Below are 15,652 nucleotides of genomic sequence, written 5' to 3' on the forward strand. Positions count from 1 at the left end.
AGTTTTTTTTTTTTTTTGGGAAGGGATGAAAAGAAAGCACCATTAGTATCCATGTGTATGGGAGTGTTCTCCACCAAATCGCTTACCTTCGTTCGACGCTCCTTGTACGCGTACTGGTGCTGCACACCGTGCACCTTCAGACAGTGCGACTCGAGCGAACAGCGCTGCGTGAAGGACTTTTCGCACAGATTGCACTTGTACGGCCGGACGCCGGTGTGGGTGCGCGTGTGGCGCTTCAGGTCGAACGTGTCGTTGAAGCCCTTCGCGCAGAACGTACACAGGTAGCGCTTCACGTCCGAGTGGCACTTCATGTGCCGGTTCAGCAGCCGCTGCAGGCTGAACGTTTTCGAGCAGATGCGGCAGACGAAGCGGTTCTGGTCGTCGTCGGTGTTGGTCGCGGACGGCCCGTTCGTACCGTTGGTGGCGGCCGAACCGGGCGAACCGCAACCGTTCGGTGACGACGCGGACGAGGAGGACGAAACGGACGAAACGGAGGAGGACGAGGACGAGGAGGACGAGGAGGAGGAGGATGAGGGTGACGGGTTCGGACCGTTCTCGAGGTGGTGCGGAAGATGTTGCTGCTGCTGCTGCTGATGCATCTGTTGCTGATGTTGCTGTTGATGGTGGTGCTGCTGCTGCTGCTGCTGCTGTTGCTGCTGTTGATGGTGGTGCTGCTGCTGCTGCTGATGGTGGTGATTGCGCTGTTTCGTGCCGGCCGAACCGGACAGATGTTTGCCACCGTGCCGCTCGTCCGAACGCATCCGGAGCGGTACATTTTCTATCGCGAGCGGGTTCTTGATGCCGTGGCCACCGTTCACAAACTGCAGCTCCGAGTCGGCCGGAAGTCCCAACTGCTTGGAGAATTGCAACGTACCCGCAACAGGAAGGGATGGGTGGGTCGTGAAAGAATCGAGCAAACGAAACGGGACAAAGGATAATGCCGATTAGATTTATGTTTACTGAGCAAAGAGAGGAGGTTTGAGGTGTGGAAGTAGTCCTAAGGAGAAGAAGTACTAAATACCGTGGATGTATTGTAATACAGCCTGATCATGAACGTCGAACGGCAAAAAAGCTTCCTCAAAAAGCTCAATCAGTATCATAGCAGTGTTCGAGCTGCCGTTCGAGTAATAACCGGAGCTTTCATTCGACGAATGCTTGACATAAAATATGCTGAAATCATTTTTGTTTACAGCGTTTACTCGCTGAAATCGTTTTCATTTTAATTTGACGATAGTTTTTCTTTTCCTGTACTTTATTTGTACTTTATCGCTCGCTGTAAACCAAATGGTAATGCAGGATTGTTTATATTTTGGGTCCGGTTTGACAGCTCAGAAGCCAGCTTGACAACCAAAAAATCTCAAAAAATCGATGTGACATTCGTCGATTCGAATATGTTAGAGGATACCAAATTTTCTGCCGTCCGATTCGACGTCTCCATTCGATTCGACTGCGATCAGGCTGATAGTTAAGGAGAGACTGTAGCATCCAAGTGCTTGGGGCACCTAGTCAAGCCAACATTAAAGAGACCAGAGACTCTAATAGATGCAATGCCCTAGAGGGCAAGAAGAGATATCTTTTGGTCAGAAACACCATCAGATCAACACCTGATCAGATAGCTAGATCTATCAGAAGTCTTGAAAGCGATCTCTGATTTTCTCAATATGTCTAAATAAGAGTAGAACTCCCAAATCCGGACCTGCTTGAGACCCTGATGCTTAAGTCTAATGATACTGCAGGTTTCGATTGCAGTTCACGATTCTTTAAACTTACATTCTGTATCGTGGTTGCGAGTACGGCTGGCGGTGGACCAGCCACCGGTACGTTGTGTGCGCTCAGGCTGGCGACCGCTGCGACGGCCGCCGCTGCAGACGATGCGGACGACGAGACGGATGAGGTGGAGTTACCGCCGGGCGATCGTACCCCACCGGTCGACCGTTGGTGGGACGCGGGTTGCTGCTGCTGCTGCTGCTGCTGTTGCTGCAGATGCGCGTTCTGGCCACCGGCCAGCTGTAGATTCATCGCGAACGGACCCTGCAACGGTTGCAGGCTCTGGTGGAGATCGAAGTCAAGCGATGAGCCGCCACCGGGTGACGGTAGCGACAGATTGCTGTCGAGCTGGTCGTAGCGCAGCAGTGGCTGGAACGAACCGTACGATCCGTTGGCAGCGGTCTGCAGATAGCTTGGCGGCTGATTGCCGTCCTGTGCGGCGCCACCGTGGTACTTGCTCGCGAGCGAATGGAGCGTCGTGTGCTGATGGCCGCCGAGTCCGTGCTGTGCGCCGAAGGTGGCGGCCGCCATGTTGGTGTATTCGCGGGGCAGCACGAGATGGGCGGTGTGTGAGTTGCCACCGGCGCCTGCACCACCACCATTACCCGGGCCTTGCTGCTGGTCGGCCCCGGTTCCGGACGATGGGTACGCGTCCGCGAGCGGATCGTGCACGGTGTCGATTTGATGCAGCGAGGCACTCACCGAATCAGGCGTCAGCGAGGGCGTCGAGGTGAGTTCGAGATCGTTACAGTTGCTCGACTGTTCGTCGTGCATGCCGCGTGAGTAGAGCGAAAACTCCGCATCGCTCAAGCAGCCGTCCAGAAGGCCGTTCGGACTACCGCCAGCGGACGATGGGTACGTCGTGAGGGTGGCCGTCAGCTGCATCGAATCGCCCATATCCATCATCGAGTCGGCCACATCGTAGCCACCGCCCGATCCGCCTCCACCGGCACCGCCCGCCCCATTGCCACCCACACTGTCGCCGGTGGCGCTCGCGTACAGTCCGTGCAGGGTCGGGTCCACCTTCGTGTCGTACCCGAGATCAACCTCATCCTTCAGCGCCAGCCCGAAATGATTGTGCAGCATCAGCGAGCAGTGTTTTCCCATGACGGCTGCTGCCGCTGCTGCAGCTGCCGCCGCCGACGTCCCATTGTTGCCCTGCTGACCGTTCCCTCCCGCTCCACCGCCACCACTGCCATCCGTCGCACTGCCGTACGTGAAGCCCGTGCCGAGCCCGAGTATGACTCCACTGCCGAGTCCTGCCGCACCACCGCCCGCTCCACCCAGGTCCTGTGCGTCACACTCGAGCGAGCTCAGCAGCTGCTGGTAGCTGGCCGCACTGTTCGTCAGGAAGCCGCCATTTGCATTGTACCCGTTCAGGCCTCCGCTAGCACCGCCACCCTTCAAGCTTTCGTAGAACGGTGGCAACGAACCGGTCGGTGGACTGTTCGGACCGTAGTTGGATCGCCCATCCCGGCCACCCATACCACCACCTGCACCGCCCGCTCCCAATGCACCACCACCGCCGCCACCGCCACCTCCACCGGCGGAAAAGTTGATACCTCCTCCACCGCCATTACCCGAGCCGGCTGAACCACCATTGGAACCGCCGCCACTGCCGCTCTGTCCACCGCCACCTCCTCCACTGTTCGAGGAGCGACCGTGCCCGGCAGCTCCCTGCATGATGCCGGTTATGACGGCTGCGGCTGCCGCCGCCGCCCTGGCCGCCGATGACCCACCCCGATGATGGTACGGTGGCAGATGGTTGTGCAAAATGGCGGCCTGTCGTTCACGGCGCCCCAACTGCCGTTCTTCGCTTTCGTCCTTGCTGTCGCCGGACGGTTCCCCATTCGATGACGCCGCCGGACGCTTGGGAATGTGGTAATCGATCGGTTGATCCTGCTCCGGCTCAACCGTTAGCACCACCATCGGGCGCACCTTCAGATCGACCGCCCGTGGACTATCGTCGAGATGTTTCGGTTGTGTCGTGCTGTGTTGCGGTGCTGGTGGTGCTGGTGGTGGTAGTTCATCCTGTGCCGTCTTCCGTACCGCTGGTGTTCGCTGGATGACGGAGCAGCGTACCACCGCACCGAACGGGACCGCCGGTGACGGTACACGGTCTTTGGGCGGTGGTGGCGTTGGTGAGGGTAGTCGCAGCCGACGCTGGTACGATTCGCTGCCCGGAACGGGCGGTTCCTCGCGTACGATTAGTTTGCCGCTGCCGCCGCTAGTGGCCACTACTACAGCCGACTCCTTGCGCGTGTCCTTGCTACGTGCCGGGTGGTTGTTATCGTCTCTGTCGTCGTCGTCGTCGTCCTCGTCCTCCTCGGTCGATTCGTGACTGGTGACCGGTTGGTCTGTCGGAACCGTCGGCGGTAGGGGAGGTGGTGTTGGTGGGTAAACCTTCCGTTCCGCGTTGGTAAGCACGTGCCCGCGTGGTCCAATGTAGGGCGATGCGCCTTCGGTAACTCGCAGACACGAGCTCACGATCGTTGGTCGCCGCTTGTCGTACTTGGAGATGGGAACCGACGGTGGCTCCTTCTGTTCTGCCGCCCCGGACCCTTGCGGCGGTGTTGGTGGTGGCGGAGTTGGTGGTGTCGGTGGTGAGGATGGTGCCACCGGGGATGCCGCCGGCGATGGTGGCTCTTGCTGCTGTGCGGCCGGTTTACGGCTGACCAGCGGAACCGGCCGTTGTGTTACTGCAACATCCTTCACCGTCTCATCGTTGCTGCTCTCCGCTTGCTCCTTCTCCACCTCTTCCTCCACCCTCGCCGCTTCGGGTGCACTCTTCTCGACCACCGCATGCTGTGCCGGCAGCTGCTGCAGCTGTGTACGGCGAGCGGCACCTCCCAGAAACAATCGCTGCTGATGATGAGGATGCGGATGTTGGTGAGCGGAGGCAATCAGCGATGAGGTGGACGATTCTTTGGCAGTGACACCGCTGTTCCATAGGCAGAGCGCTGTATTTCGGTGGTAAGCGACAAAGCTGCTACCGCCCACGGTGCTGTACGATGCGGCGGTTGACGCTGCCGCTGGGACCACCGGTTTGCTGCCGTGCTCCGTGCTGGTGGTGGAGGTGGGATTGACCTCGTGTCCAACGGCATCCCGCTCTACGGTGGACGGTGTGGCAAAGATCGACAACGATGGCGATGCTGCCCGCTTCCGACACGGTGGGCTCAAGCGATTTTCTTCGCTGAATATATCGCGCTCTGCGGGTGGGAAGGTAGGGACGAGAGTCAAACACACGTTATTAGTATTGGGAGTATTTGTATCGTTAATGCTAGATTGTATTACGTGCTGTTTTAATAAAAAAAATGCCTTCAAATAGCTCACTCGCTAGGGGGAATGCATATCTTCAGGGGTAACAATCATTTCGGTCAGTTCTGGTCAGATGTCGGACAGAGACCATCAACCAAATAGTCGTAAAATAAATACAGATTTTCCTTTTAAAGCCTTTTTTGTTGGGCTGGTTGCATATCTTCAGGCGCAAAGATCATTTTATGAAGAGATCCGTTATCATTGACGAGGGCTAACCGATCAGAAGTCATAAAGCGCCATTTTGGGAAGAGTCTTGTTATCAAAATATGTGCAAAACACTTCGCTTAAGTAAGTGTAAACGTAGACAAGCTAGACGAAACAATAGCAGGTCGTGTTTGTGGGGAAATTTTAGTCCAAAAACAATTTCTGATGGACACCGACAACACTCACACACATTCTTTTTTTTTTTGTGTGCATGCGTCGCTCAACAATGCAAAACAATGTTTCGACCATGTCGTGCCGTGTAGATGTTGTATGTTTCTTACTTTTCTGGTGTTGTTTTGTGGCTTACGCACCTTTCCCATCCTTCCCTACCGACGCTCCTATTTCACCAACAGCCTAATTCGTGCGTTAGCACAAGGTCCCGTGGCAGGGTCCGTGATCGCATGCCAACTGCAAAACTCGGGGCCACCACCCATATCATGTGACCTTCACATTCCCGTGAATGACCTCCTACACCTTCCAAAACGAAAAAACAAACGACACACGACTTCACTTTCTGGAACCTGCCCGAAACATCGGAACATCGGAAAACATCGAGTATTGACGCATCCACTCCAACCAAACAACTTTGTGTGTGATTATGCGCCACCCTTCCCAAAAAAAGAAACCCTCCCCCCCCCCCCCCACGAAGAATTAATTCCGGCGGAATAAAATTGCATTCGTAATGTTATGTTGACGCGCGAGCGAAATAGCGAAGGAGAGCGAGTCCATGATGATGTACGCATTATAATTGCGGGGGCTGATGATACGCGCGCGTATGTGCACGGATAGGCGCGTGACTCACGTGTTGCGGTCCTCTGCAACAGGACGACAGCCGAGATACCGAGAAATAACACACAATATCCGAACCGAACGAGGAATATGCTGAATAACGCAAATTTCAATACTCTTAATTCTCTGCCCGGAATGTGATTTTCGCTTGTTTGTCGCTCTCCCTTTTGATCCGTTGTTTCAGTGCCTTACGTCGATGGGAAGCTGGGATATTCGGAGGATCTTCCCGCGGGGGGGTTTTTTTTTTCTCCTTCCGACCGGACGCAGAAACGTGATTCAAGTTCCAAGCTTCAAGAGGCTTGGTTATGTCGAGAGATCACCACCATCATCGGCAGACAGGCCTCCGCGAATCAATTTCCGAATTTACATCGAATGTCCTTCGGGTATGTCATCGTCTTTCGGGCGGAGCGAATATCGCATGAATTAATTGGGTGCGTGCCCGGTATACGGTGAAGTTGTTTGGTGCGTGGACTTTGCATTTCTGCCACGTGTCTTGTGACTTCTTGGAGCTGGAACATCATCTGCAGAGTTCGTCGTAATGACTGATTATGGTGAGGATGGGTAGAGATTAAAGCTCAGGAGCTCCTAACATGTCAAGCGGACTAAGAATATCTGCCACGTGTCTTATGTCTTCTTGGAGCTGGACCCTCATCCACTGGAGCTCATCTTTATAAACGAACATGGTTAGGATAAGTAGAGATATTGATGTCCAGAGCTTCCTCAGAGTTCAGATTCCTTCACATTATTAAAGAAGACTTCACCTGTCTGGTTCGCACTTACGTCACTAACTTCGTTAGGTTGAAGTCGTCTTTCACCAGCCGTTACCTCATTCTCTTGCGAAGACCGACTGTTTTAACGGTCGCCCCATCTATATACGCCCCACTTCCGGTGGCAATTTTTCGAACCCTTTGGATTGTGCGGCTTCGGACTACTTGCTGGTGATGTGTGACTTGCATACGCAATCAGCTTCAGATTCTGTGACCACACCACCCGCGCGCATGCACACACACAGCAGGTGACACAATGATGACATACAACACTACCGAACTCTTCTCGCTTTCCCCTACAGGTTCGGGTTTCCGTGCCTCTGATGGGAACAGATTAATTATTCATTTGACAGACAAAAACCTCACACACACACATACGCATATCAACCCCAAAAAAAAGTGTCACACTAAAAACGGAAGAAGGAAGTATTTGACGTTTGGGCAGAATATGGTATGGGAGGGACCAGGCACCACCCACCAAAAGATCCATTCATATTCTAATCGGACAGCACTGACTGGCGGCACACAATACAGGGGTACAGACACAGCCAGGAAAGCATCAATGTGCATAGAATAGCTAAAGAGTCACAGCGTTCGGGTTCTCGGGCAATAAAGCCAACACAACTCATCAATGAAACAATGCCTCCCCGCTCCCTAGACAATCGCTTTGGCTCAATGAGGTTACCTAACATGTGTGTGTGTGAGTGTCATGTGGTTGGTCAGCAAATATTGGAGATATTGAGGACTCTAGCTAGACTGCAAAGAGGCGAATGTAGTCGAAAGACTCTATGCCTCTCTAGGCTAATAAACCAACCTCTAGAATCTAGAATGATGTTCTTTTTTTATCGCACTTGTCTATCGTACTTGTCAATTATGCAATATCTCTTCATCTGGCCCTGTTGACTCCCTCTGCGTCGACAGTTAAGCTTTCTCCCATGATGTTCCTGTATGATTATGAAGTCACAAACGCATACACTGGAATTTTAAGCGAATAATTAACATAACTATAAAAGAACAGAGATTATCATACGCCCTCTCACCAGTATATAATACCGCTGGACACTACGTGTCGCGTTCCATTGAAGACCCACTCGTCCCCTATCTTGCTTCTGTGAGGTTCACTTCATTCATGTGAAATAATACTCACACATCATCACCCTATTTACAGTTCGTTGCACCCGTAAATTAGAGACGAGAGCTGAAGAGGTTTGGTGCCAGTGGATAGGCGAGGGAACATGGCGTCATATAATCAGCTCAAATCAGCACGCAACAATACAGGTGCTCACCTCGCTGCTGGTCCCGCTGGTCATTGCATTGTATGGTGATGCCATTTTGTGTGTGTGTGTGTGTGCACTTTTTTACCACCCGAGTATGCGTTTGAAGTATTGAAGAGGATCCTCATTTAGAGTTCTCTCGATATTGATCAAAAGTATGCAAACCGCATTCCAAATGAATCCATCAAGCTAATTTTGACGTGCAATTGCATACTTTTAGGCGTTTACTTGAAACAGCAAGCCCTGAAGTATGCAAATCGTAAAGACAACAAGAATTTCGCGCTTAGACTGTTCGTAAGTGCGACCAAATGGCTGAGACATCAGTGAGGGAAGGTGTTGTCCCACTCGCATCTAGCACGTTCAAGAACGGAACAATTAGCCCGCCGGTGCCAAGGCGATAAAACACAGTTGATAAGGTGAGCAAGTGCTGCTGGTCGCACGTGCAAAGCCGTTGGCTCGAGTTAGATGACCATGTTTGCTGCCGTTTGCACCAGGGTCTTGTTTTTTTGTCCGCCAGTTGCAGTCGTGACATTGGTCCGAGTGCCGGAAGTCGGTGGTGACGCGACGCAGTATGAACCAGTCCAGCTTGGCTCCCGCCAACGGCACGCCAACGGAAGGGATCAACGGCAGCGAGATACTGCTGTGCGATGGTGCATCAACCATTCCGGAAGGTATCGCGAGTGCCAGGTTTCAGGTGCTGGTGTGGGCGGCCTATACGTCGACGTTGGCTGCGTCGGTCGTGGGCAACTGTTCGGTGCTGGCGATCGTCGCGAGCCAGCCAAGGATGCGTACCGTCACGAATCTGTTTCTGGCCAACCTGGCGCTCGGTGATCTGCTGATGACGCTGTTCTGCGTACCGTTCTCGTCTGTGTCGCTGTTCGTGCTGCAGTACTGGCCGTTCGGGGCGGCACTGTGTCAGGCGGTCAACTACTTTCAGGCGGTGTCGGTTCTGGTGTCCGCCTACACGCTGGTGGCGCTCAGTGCGGATCGGTACCGGGCGATTATGTGGCCGCTGAGATCTCGCCGTCGACCACCGCGCCGTCCGGTGGCACTGCTGCTGATTGGAGTCGTGTGGGCCGGTGCGGCTGCAACAGCGCTACCCATCCCGCTTCACTCGGAGCTGGTGCAACCGAGTGCTTGGCATGCGCACTGTGACCAGGCCGTTTGCACTGAGGTGTGGCCAGACGCGGCCGCTGATCGGGCCTACTCGCTCACGCTGACGCTCGCCCAGTTCGCACTTCCCCTGGCCACGCTCGTCTACACGTACAGCTGCATTGGGTGGCGCGTATGGGTGCGGAGCACTAACGCAAGCTTCCCGTCGTCCTCGGTGCGCCAGTTCCGACGCGCTAGAAGACGCACCGTCCAGATGACGCTAGCGGTCGTCGCGGCGTTCGTCGTCTGCTGGTTACCGTTCAACGCACTGCTGCTGGCACCGCTCGACGATCCGACCTGGGCACCGTTGCCGTACCTGTGGTTTGCCTTTCACTGGCTCGCCATGTCACACTGCTGCCTGAATCCGCTCATCTACTGCTACATGAATGCGAAGTTTCGCGCCGGCTTTCGGGCACTGCTGCTGCAACCGTTCGTGCGGCTTTGGCGACCGTGCCGCTATCAACGGTGGCGTCATCCTCGGACAATAGCCACCACCAGCAGCGAGCGGCTGCCCGTGGGGAGTACTGAGGTCGAACTTACAGCTCAGACAAGGCCGAAACCGTTGCCCCTATTCGATGGCGCCATTTGTCCGGAGGAAGATTGATCGAATGCGGAAGAACGGTGAAGGTGTCCGAGAGAAGTGTCTCTCGCTTGAAGGAACCAATCCGTTTATTTCAAAGTTACAGTTTGACCACAGTTCCTTTAATAGATTAGATATGTTAAACTCAACGGACGTTCATCACGCACAGTGTTGGTGTCGTGTAAACATAGCTTAAGTGTAAAAAACTTGAAGAATCGTGTTGTAAAGCCTCTGCAGGCCCAGGCCCCCACAGCTTGAAAAATAAGGCAATAAAGCAATGATTACCGAACAAGACAAAAGCACAACTTTTATTGCATAAGAAAGTCCGATGGTCAAGTGCAGCCACAGCAGACCTTTCTTTCGGCCCCCTCCCTTGACCGTTTCCCTTCCTCCGCCCGTTTTTCCATCCCTTCTTAATAAAGGGAAAAGATCAACAACCTTTCTCGCACTTGGTGTTGTTTTTTCCTTCTCTCTCTCTCCCTCCCTCTCTTCCTGTTCCCTCTGCCATCGAAGTACACCTTTTCTTACACGGCTCATTACAACCCTTTCGAATTGCCTTTCCTGACTTGAGAGCTAGCAGCAACAGCAGATGATGATGATGAGCCTCTCCTGCTGCTGCCGTCATATCCGGCACAGCGGCAAGAAGGAAGCAACATAAAAAAAGCCAAGAACGAACCAAAAACCCCACCAAGAAAAGTCCAGTTCTTCCTATCGTTTTTGCATTGGACGTGTCTTTCTTGGCTTCTCGTTCTGTCTTCTTCGCTCGCTAGCTTTTTCAACGCACCAGGGCGGCAGGCAGGCAGGCGGTGGCCAAGTGAAATTGCTTAGATTATTATCCCCCGCAATACCCGCCTGCTTTCTTCTACCAACCCGGAATTAGAGTCGAGAAGAATTTTCCTGCCTGCCATAAACGCAACGAGAAGCGAGCGATGAGACACTAAAAGGCGCGATGTGCGAGAGCCCTCCTCCCCCCCTGCACTCTCAACCCCACCAACCAATCCATGTTTTGCTTGCTTGTAGAATGTACTACAAATGTTCTTTGGTGCGTTGTAGTTGTTATTTTTGTTCCGCTGCTACCAACAGCAGCAGCGATGAGGCAGCCGGAGAGAATGCTCATTACACCGTGGCTCAAGGTACAGGTTACCACCACCTTGGCTTGCCACCCCCCCCCATTTTGTCCAGCTCAACCCCATCCCCGCCCAACTACGAGAACGAAGCTCTCTTCCCGCTCTCACACACTCTCTTCTTCTTTTCCCGATTTCCGTGCTGCATATTGTCGACGACACGCCGTGTATATGGGAGGCAGCACCATCCGCGGATTATTGTGGTAAAAAGTGTAGGATGGCGGGGGGTGGGGAAAAAGAGGGCTAGCAACAGTCACAACAGCCGTGCGGAGGGATGAGAAAAAGAGAACCGGTACTCGAGCGTTCGCGAGCGCGCGCCCGCCCGCCGTCAAACGCACCGCACGATTCGGACTAACTGTATCCACGCGAGATCCGTTCGTCTCGATCTCTGCCTCTCTCTCTCTCTCTCATTCTCTCTCTTTCATTCTGCGTCTCTTCCGCTTCGTTCTGAGTGAAGAAAGAAGGAACCAAACGAACGAACACAAAAAACACACACACACAGCTCGAAAAACACGGGTTCGTCGCCTGATGAGAGTTGAAGTCTTTCGTTGCGCGTTGAAAAGTCTCGCTCGGTTTCGCTTCAATTTTTCACCCCCGCCCACCGTTCCTTCCTTCGTTCGAAACGTTCTTTGTCTCCCCCCCCCCTTCACTCTCTCACCCCTTCCACGCACCCTCCAAGCAGGAAGGGTAAGGAAAAAGAAATCAACAGACAAACTGCGCTTGATCGCGTGATCGCGTTCTTCTTCTATTTTTTGCCCTCCCCTCGTCGTGTGTGTGTGTGTGTGATCATGATGATCGTTTGGTACAGTGTATGGCTGCTATAAAGGGAAGGTAAAAGATAGAAAACCTGCATCAAGAAAGGCAATCAACACTACCCCCATCATCTCCGTCCTTCCTTCCTTTGCTTCATTTCTTTCCTTTCATATCAAAACCCAATCGCAATCTCTCTCTCTTTCCCTCATTTACTCTTCATTTTACCTGCACACAAAGAAGAATTCTTCTTCTACCGTCTCCCTCAGATGGACAGCGAGCTTTTCATCATTCTAGCCACGAACAGCGCTTCTTCGCTTCGGAACGATAGACACCGACCGGCCCCAAGCGACGAACCCGCCGCGCGATGGACGTGTGCGCCATAACCCGTAGAAGAACCGTTCGAAGGACTTGTTTTATGCCGCTTGCCTTAGCACATAAAGAAGATCGCGGAACTGGTGCCTGGTTAGCTTCTGATCCCCCCCCCCTCCCTTCTTTCCTCTCATTCTTTCTATCCCCACCCATGGGGAAGAGGAGGTTTTATGTGTATGCTTTTGTGTGCTGTTCAGTGGAATTCAGCTGCCTGTCTGCCTACTGCTGCTACTTCTTTTGCTCATTATGCGCGATTTCTCGAGGAAGCGAACAGTCTTGGGAGCAGTTTTTCGAACCTTCGATTTCCTGATGCGTCGTGTGGTGCTATAAAAAGAATTTCAACAAATGATGATTTTGGCTCTACCAAAAAAAAAAACCTCTGCCCGTTCCTTCGCGCAGCCCCGCTTTCCGGTGCTGTTTGGGGAAATGAGCTTCAAATGAGCAAAAGGTTTTTTTGTTGTGTAAGGGTATTAAGAGCGAAGGACTGGAAATGTACCTCTAATATTTCCAATTGGCCACAAAAATGGATGTTTAAAATATTTTCTTTCGCGTCCGAAACCCTTTAGAGAAGTCAGCCATTTCCATTTGATTTTTTCTACTGAAAGAAAAATATCTTTACCCTTAAGAGGATTTTAACAAGCTTGAAATAGCCAACAAAAACAATAGAAGAAACAATTCATTTGTGAAAAGAATGTTTCCACCTGAGAAAGCTCGCTCGGTTGGAAGAATTTTCCACCTCGTTTAGTGGGTTCAACCTTCGCAGCACACAGAAAGCTATTAAAGATTAAAATAGTATAAGCTTTTCTCAGACAATCTAAAGAACGCCTGAACCAACAGACCAGAACCAATCGTGGGGAGTGATAGAGAGAGAGAGAGGCAGAGACGGCGCTGGGAACAGTGTGGAGTGTGGGAGTGGATTAGAACAGAAATAAAAGGTTTCTACTACACATTTTCTAGTCTAGTGAGCTTGTTAAGCTTCCACCACACATACACACACACACACACATAGTGGTGAAGAAAATGGTGGAAAATATAACATTACATTCCCACCGGACCGTGCACAATACACACCGATATCCCGAAGAGTGGCGAGAAGGTTGTTTAGTAGTGATGCCTCTTCCGTTCTTTTCGCTTCCTTCTTTCTGTGTATCTGTGTGTGTGTGTGTTTTCCCCCCTCTTTGTCTCTATCCGCGTCTGGGTATTCTCTGCCTACAGGGGGATATAGTAAAGAAATCTTCGTCATAATTTTCAGCATTATTGCACACATCCCTTCTCTTCATCAACTTTTTTTTGCTGTTCTTTTCTCGGAAAACAAGCTCTGGAGCATCTCCGCCCGAGTACGGGGCGGCGAACTAGTAAAAAACAACCTCCCCCCCCCCTCCCTTTCCATTTCTGATTCTAGAGAGTTCAGGGAGGAAATCCTCCTGAAGCACCGAAGAAGAACAACCATCACAACAGACTCTTCCCACAAGCAAGGAAGCAAGGGAAAGAAGCGAGGGGACTGGCGCACGGTGAAGTAGAAGTAGAAACATGGCCCATTAATTCTGGCAAAAGTAACCCGTGTTGTCGTGTCGTGGCTGGAAAGGCTAGCGAGACACGAGACCGGACGAGAGGGATTCTTGGGCTTTTCTGTAGCTTTTTTTTTCCTCACAAGCGTATGTCTCTGGCGAACGGGAAAAGAAGGCAGACCGGTAGACAATAGAGCAGAACGCACGAACACGCAATCCCACCAGAAGATTGAAGCTCGGCTCGGCTCGCTCGCTGGAAACAATCTGAGCAGAACTGATTTTTCTTGATTCTTGACCGTGTGTGTGGTTTTGCCTGTGTTACCTTCTTGGCTTCGCTTTTCTTAGCCACTATGTTTTCCTCTCTCTCTGTGTGCTCTTCTTCCTCTTCTTCTTTTTTCCGTTTTCGCTACATATTCGAACCGAACCAGCATAAATCCCGCGTGTGTGTGTGAGAGCGCACATACACGGAAAGGCATAAGAGGGATGAGAAATCAGTGAGAAGCGGAGTAGAGAGGATGCGGCGGCGGAATGCATAACTTGGAAGATGTGTTTGTCCAGCAAAACAGACACATCGCGAGAACGAGACAGAGACAGAGCGAAGGAGAGCACATTTTGTTGCTTCTTTCCTTCCGTTTGAGAATTTTCCAGCTCTTGGGTCGATCGCCAAAGGGGATGAAAAGAACTGAACGGGAGCGGGGATAGAAACAAGCGGTGGGAAGAGGCCCGAAGAAGGTTTTATGTGTATGCGTGTGTGTGTGTGCATCGGAGGACATAACAAAGAGCGAACGGGGAATAAAACGGAGCCTGCTTCTGCCGTTGCTTTTTTGTTGTTTCGTGATGTGAAAATAACAGAAGACTTCAACCGCCGACCAAGCGACGAACGGCGCATCATATATAGAATTTATGTTTTTGTCTCTCGCCCATCTCGGGGGTGCTTTTACGAGGGTTTTGTGTGCCTGTAAATATTTGCCATTACTTTTATGCTTCCACGTCCGCTTTTTTTTTGCAGTTCCCGATTGCTCTATTAACTGTTTCGTTTGGTGTTTTTATTATTCAATGAACGTTCCGAACGACGAAATAAAAGCGAAATTTCCTAATTACAATTGCTCATAAGTTTTTTTTGTCTCTGTAAGATATTTTTAACAGTTTTCTTTATCTCCACACCACAAATGCCAACAAAAAAACTGAAGCGCATCTAGATTTTTTATCATTTTTTATTAAAATAAAACAAAAAACTCTCAACAAACCCAACGAAAGGCGTACCAGAAATGAAGAAAAAGCACAACACGGTGCCTCACACGCAGTTTTTTTCCTTGTTCGAGCAGAGAAACACCACCAAACAAAGCATTTCCTTCCGCCAGGGCACACGGTCTCCGCGCGCGATGCTGATGTTACGCGAAAAAAGACGTCGCGCACCGATCAAATTGGCGGTGGTGGTGAGAAGCGGGAAACAAGCATTGCAGCATTACAACAATGCCGGTCTCTGTTACCTTCCTCGTACCACCCGTGAACCCTCCCTCCCCCCTCCCCTTCATCCCAAACTGTGAGATGAGAGCAAAATCAGGTTTTATCAAGGTCAAACTTTTAGAAGATATTGACCTTGCGGGCGGGAGTGTTGCGGGCCTTACTAAAGAGACACAAACACACACACAAGCAAGCGCACACCGCTCAACACGCAGAAGATGATGGTGAGGAGGAGGAGAACTTGGTGTCTTGGTGGGGGTGGATGAGGTTCGAGACGGGTTGTACCGTTTGTACCGGAGCAGCGGGCCGGCGTTCGCGCGGTTGCGCGCGGTTTTTTTTTTCTTCTCCATGTCTCCCTTTCCTCTGTTGCGCTTCTCTCTCTCTCCTTTCATTTCCTCTTCATTTGTGCTTTAATTTTGTGCTTCCTTTCGTTTCCTCTTCACGATGTTTGGTATTTGTTTCTCGTCTTCAGTGCGAGTTCCACACAACCATGAATAAATAACGCGATTTCGTGAAGGAAAAAAAGAAGGTGTGGGGGGGAAGGGGGGGTGGAAGGACCGTGGGTTGAAGGTGAGGGTCGCGC

At 51.8% G+C, this 15,652-nt stretch overlaps 2 protein-coding genes across 7 annotated transcripts in view; one reads left to right on the plus strand and one right to left on the minus strand.

Annotated features, from left to right (window-relative positions):
* Nucleotides 1-15,652, minus strand: part of LOC118505219 (transcriptional regulator ovo) — a 32,052-nt gene that overhangs the window by 4,892 nt on the left and 11,508 nt on the right. For 5 of the 6 annotated variants that reach the window (XM_036040777.1, XM_036040759.1, XM_036040741.1 and 2 more), the window contains exons 3-4: nt 1,771-4,976; nt 87-854 (exon numbers count right to left, since the gene is read on the minus strand). In XM_036040777.1, coding sequence (XP_035896670.1) covers nt 87-854; nt 1,771-4,976 — 3,974 coding nt within the window. The remainder of the gene's footprint in view (nt 1-86; nt 855-1,770; nt 4,977-15,652) is intronic. The other variant, XM_036040788.1, reaches the window with a different exon arrangement.
* Nucleotides 8,079-10,759, plus strand: LOC118505301 (RYamide receptor-like). Its single transcript, XM_036040922.1, has one exon. It carries the CDS (start codon nt 8,691-8,693, stop codon nt 9,873-9,875), a length of 1,185 nt encoding a protein of 394 aa, XP_035896815.1. The 5' UTR covers nt 8,079-8,690; the 3' UTR covers nt 9,876-10,759.

The sequence above is a fragment of the Anopheles stephensi genome, chromosome X (genome assembly GCF_013141755.1).
Source record: "Anopheles stephensi strain Indian chromosome X, UCI_ANSTEP_V1.0, whole genome shotgun sequence".
NCBI classification, from domain to species: domain Eukaryota; kingdom Metazoa; phylum Arthropoda; class Insecta; order Diptera; family Culicidae; genus Anopheles; species Anopheles stephensi.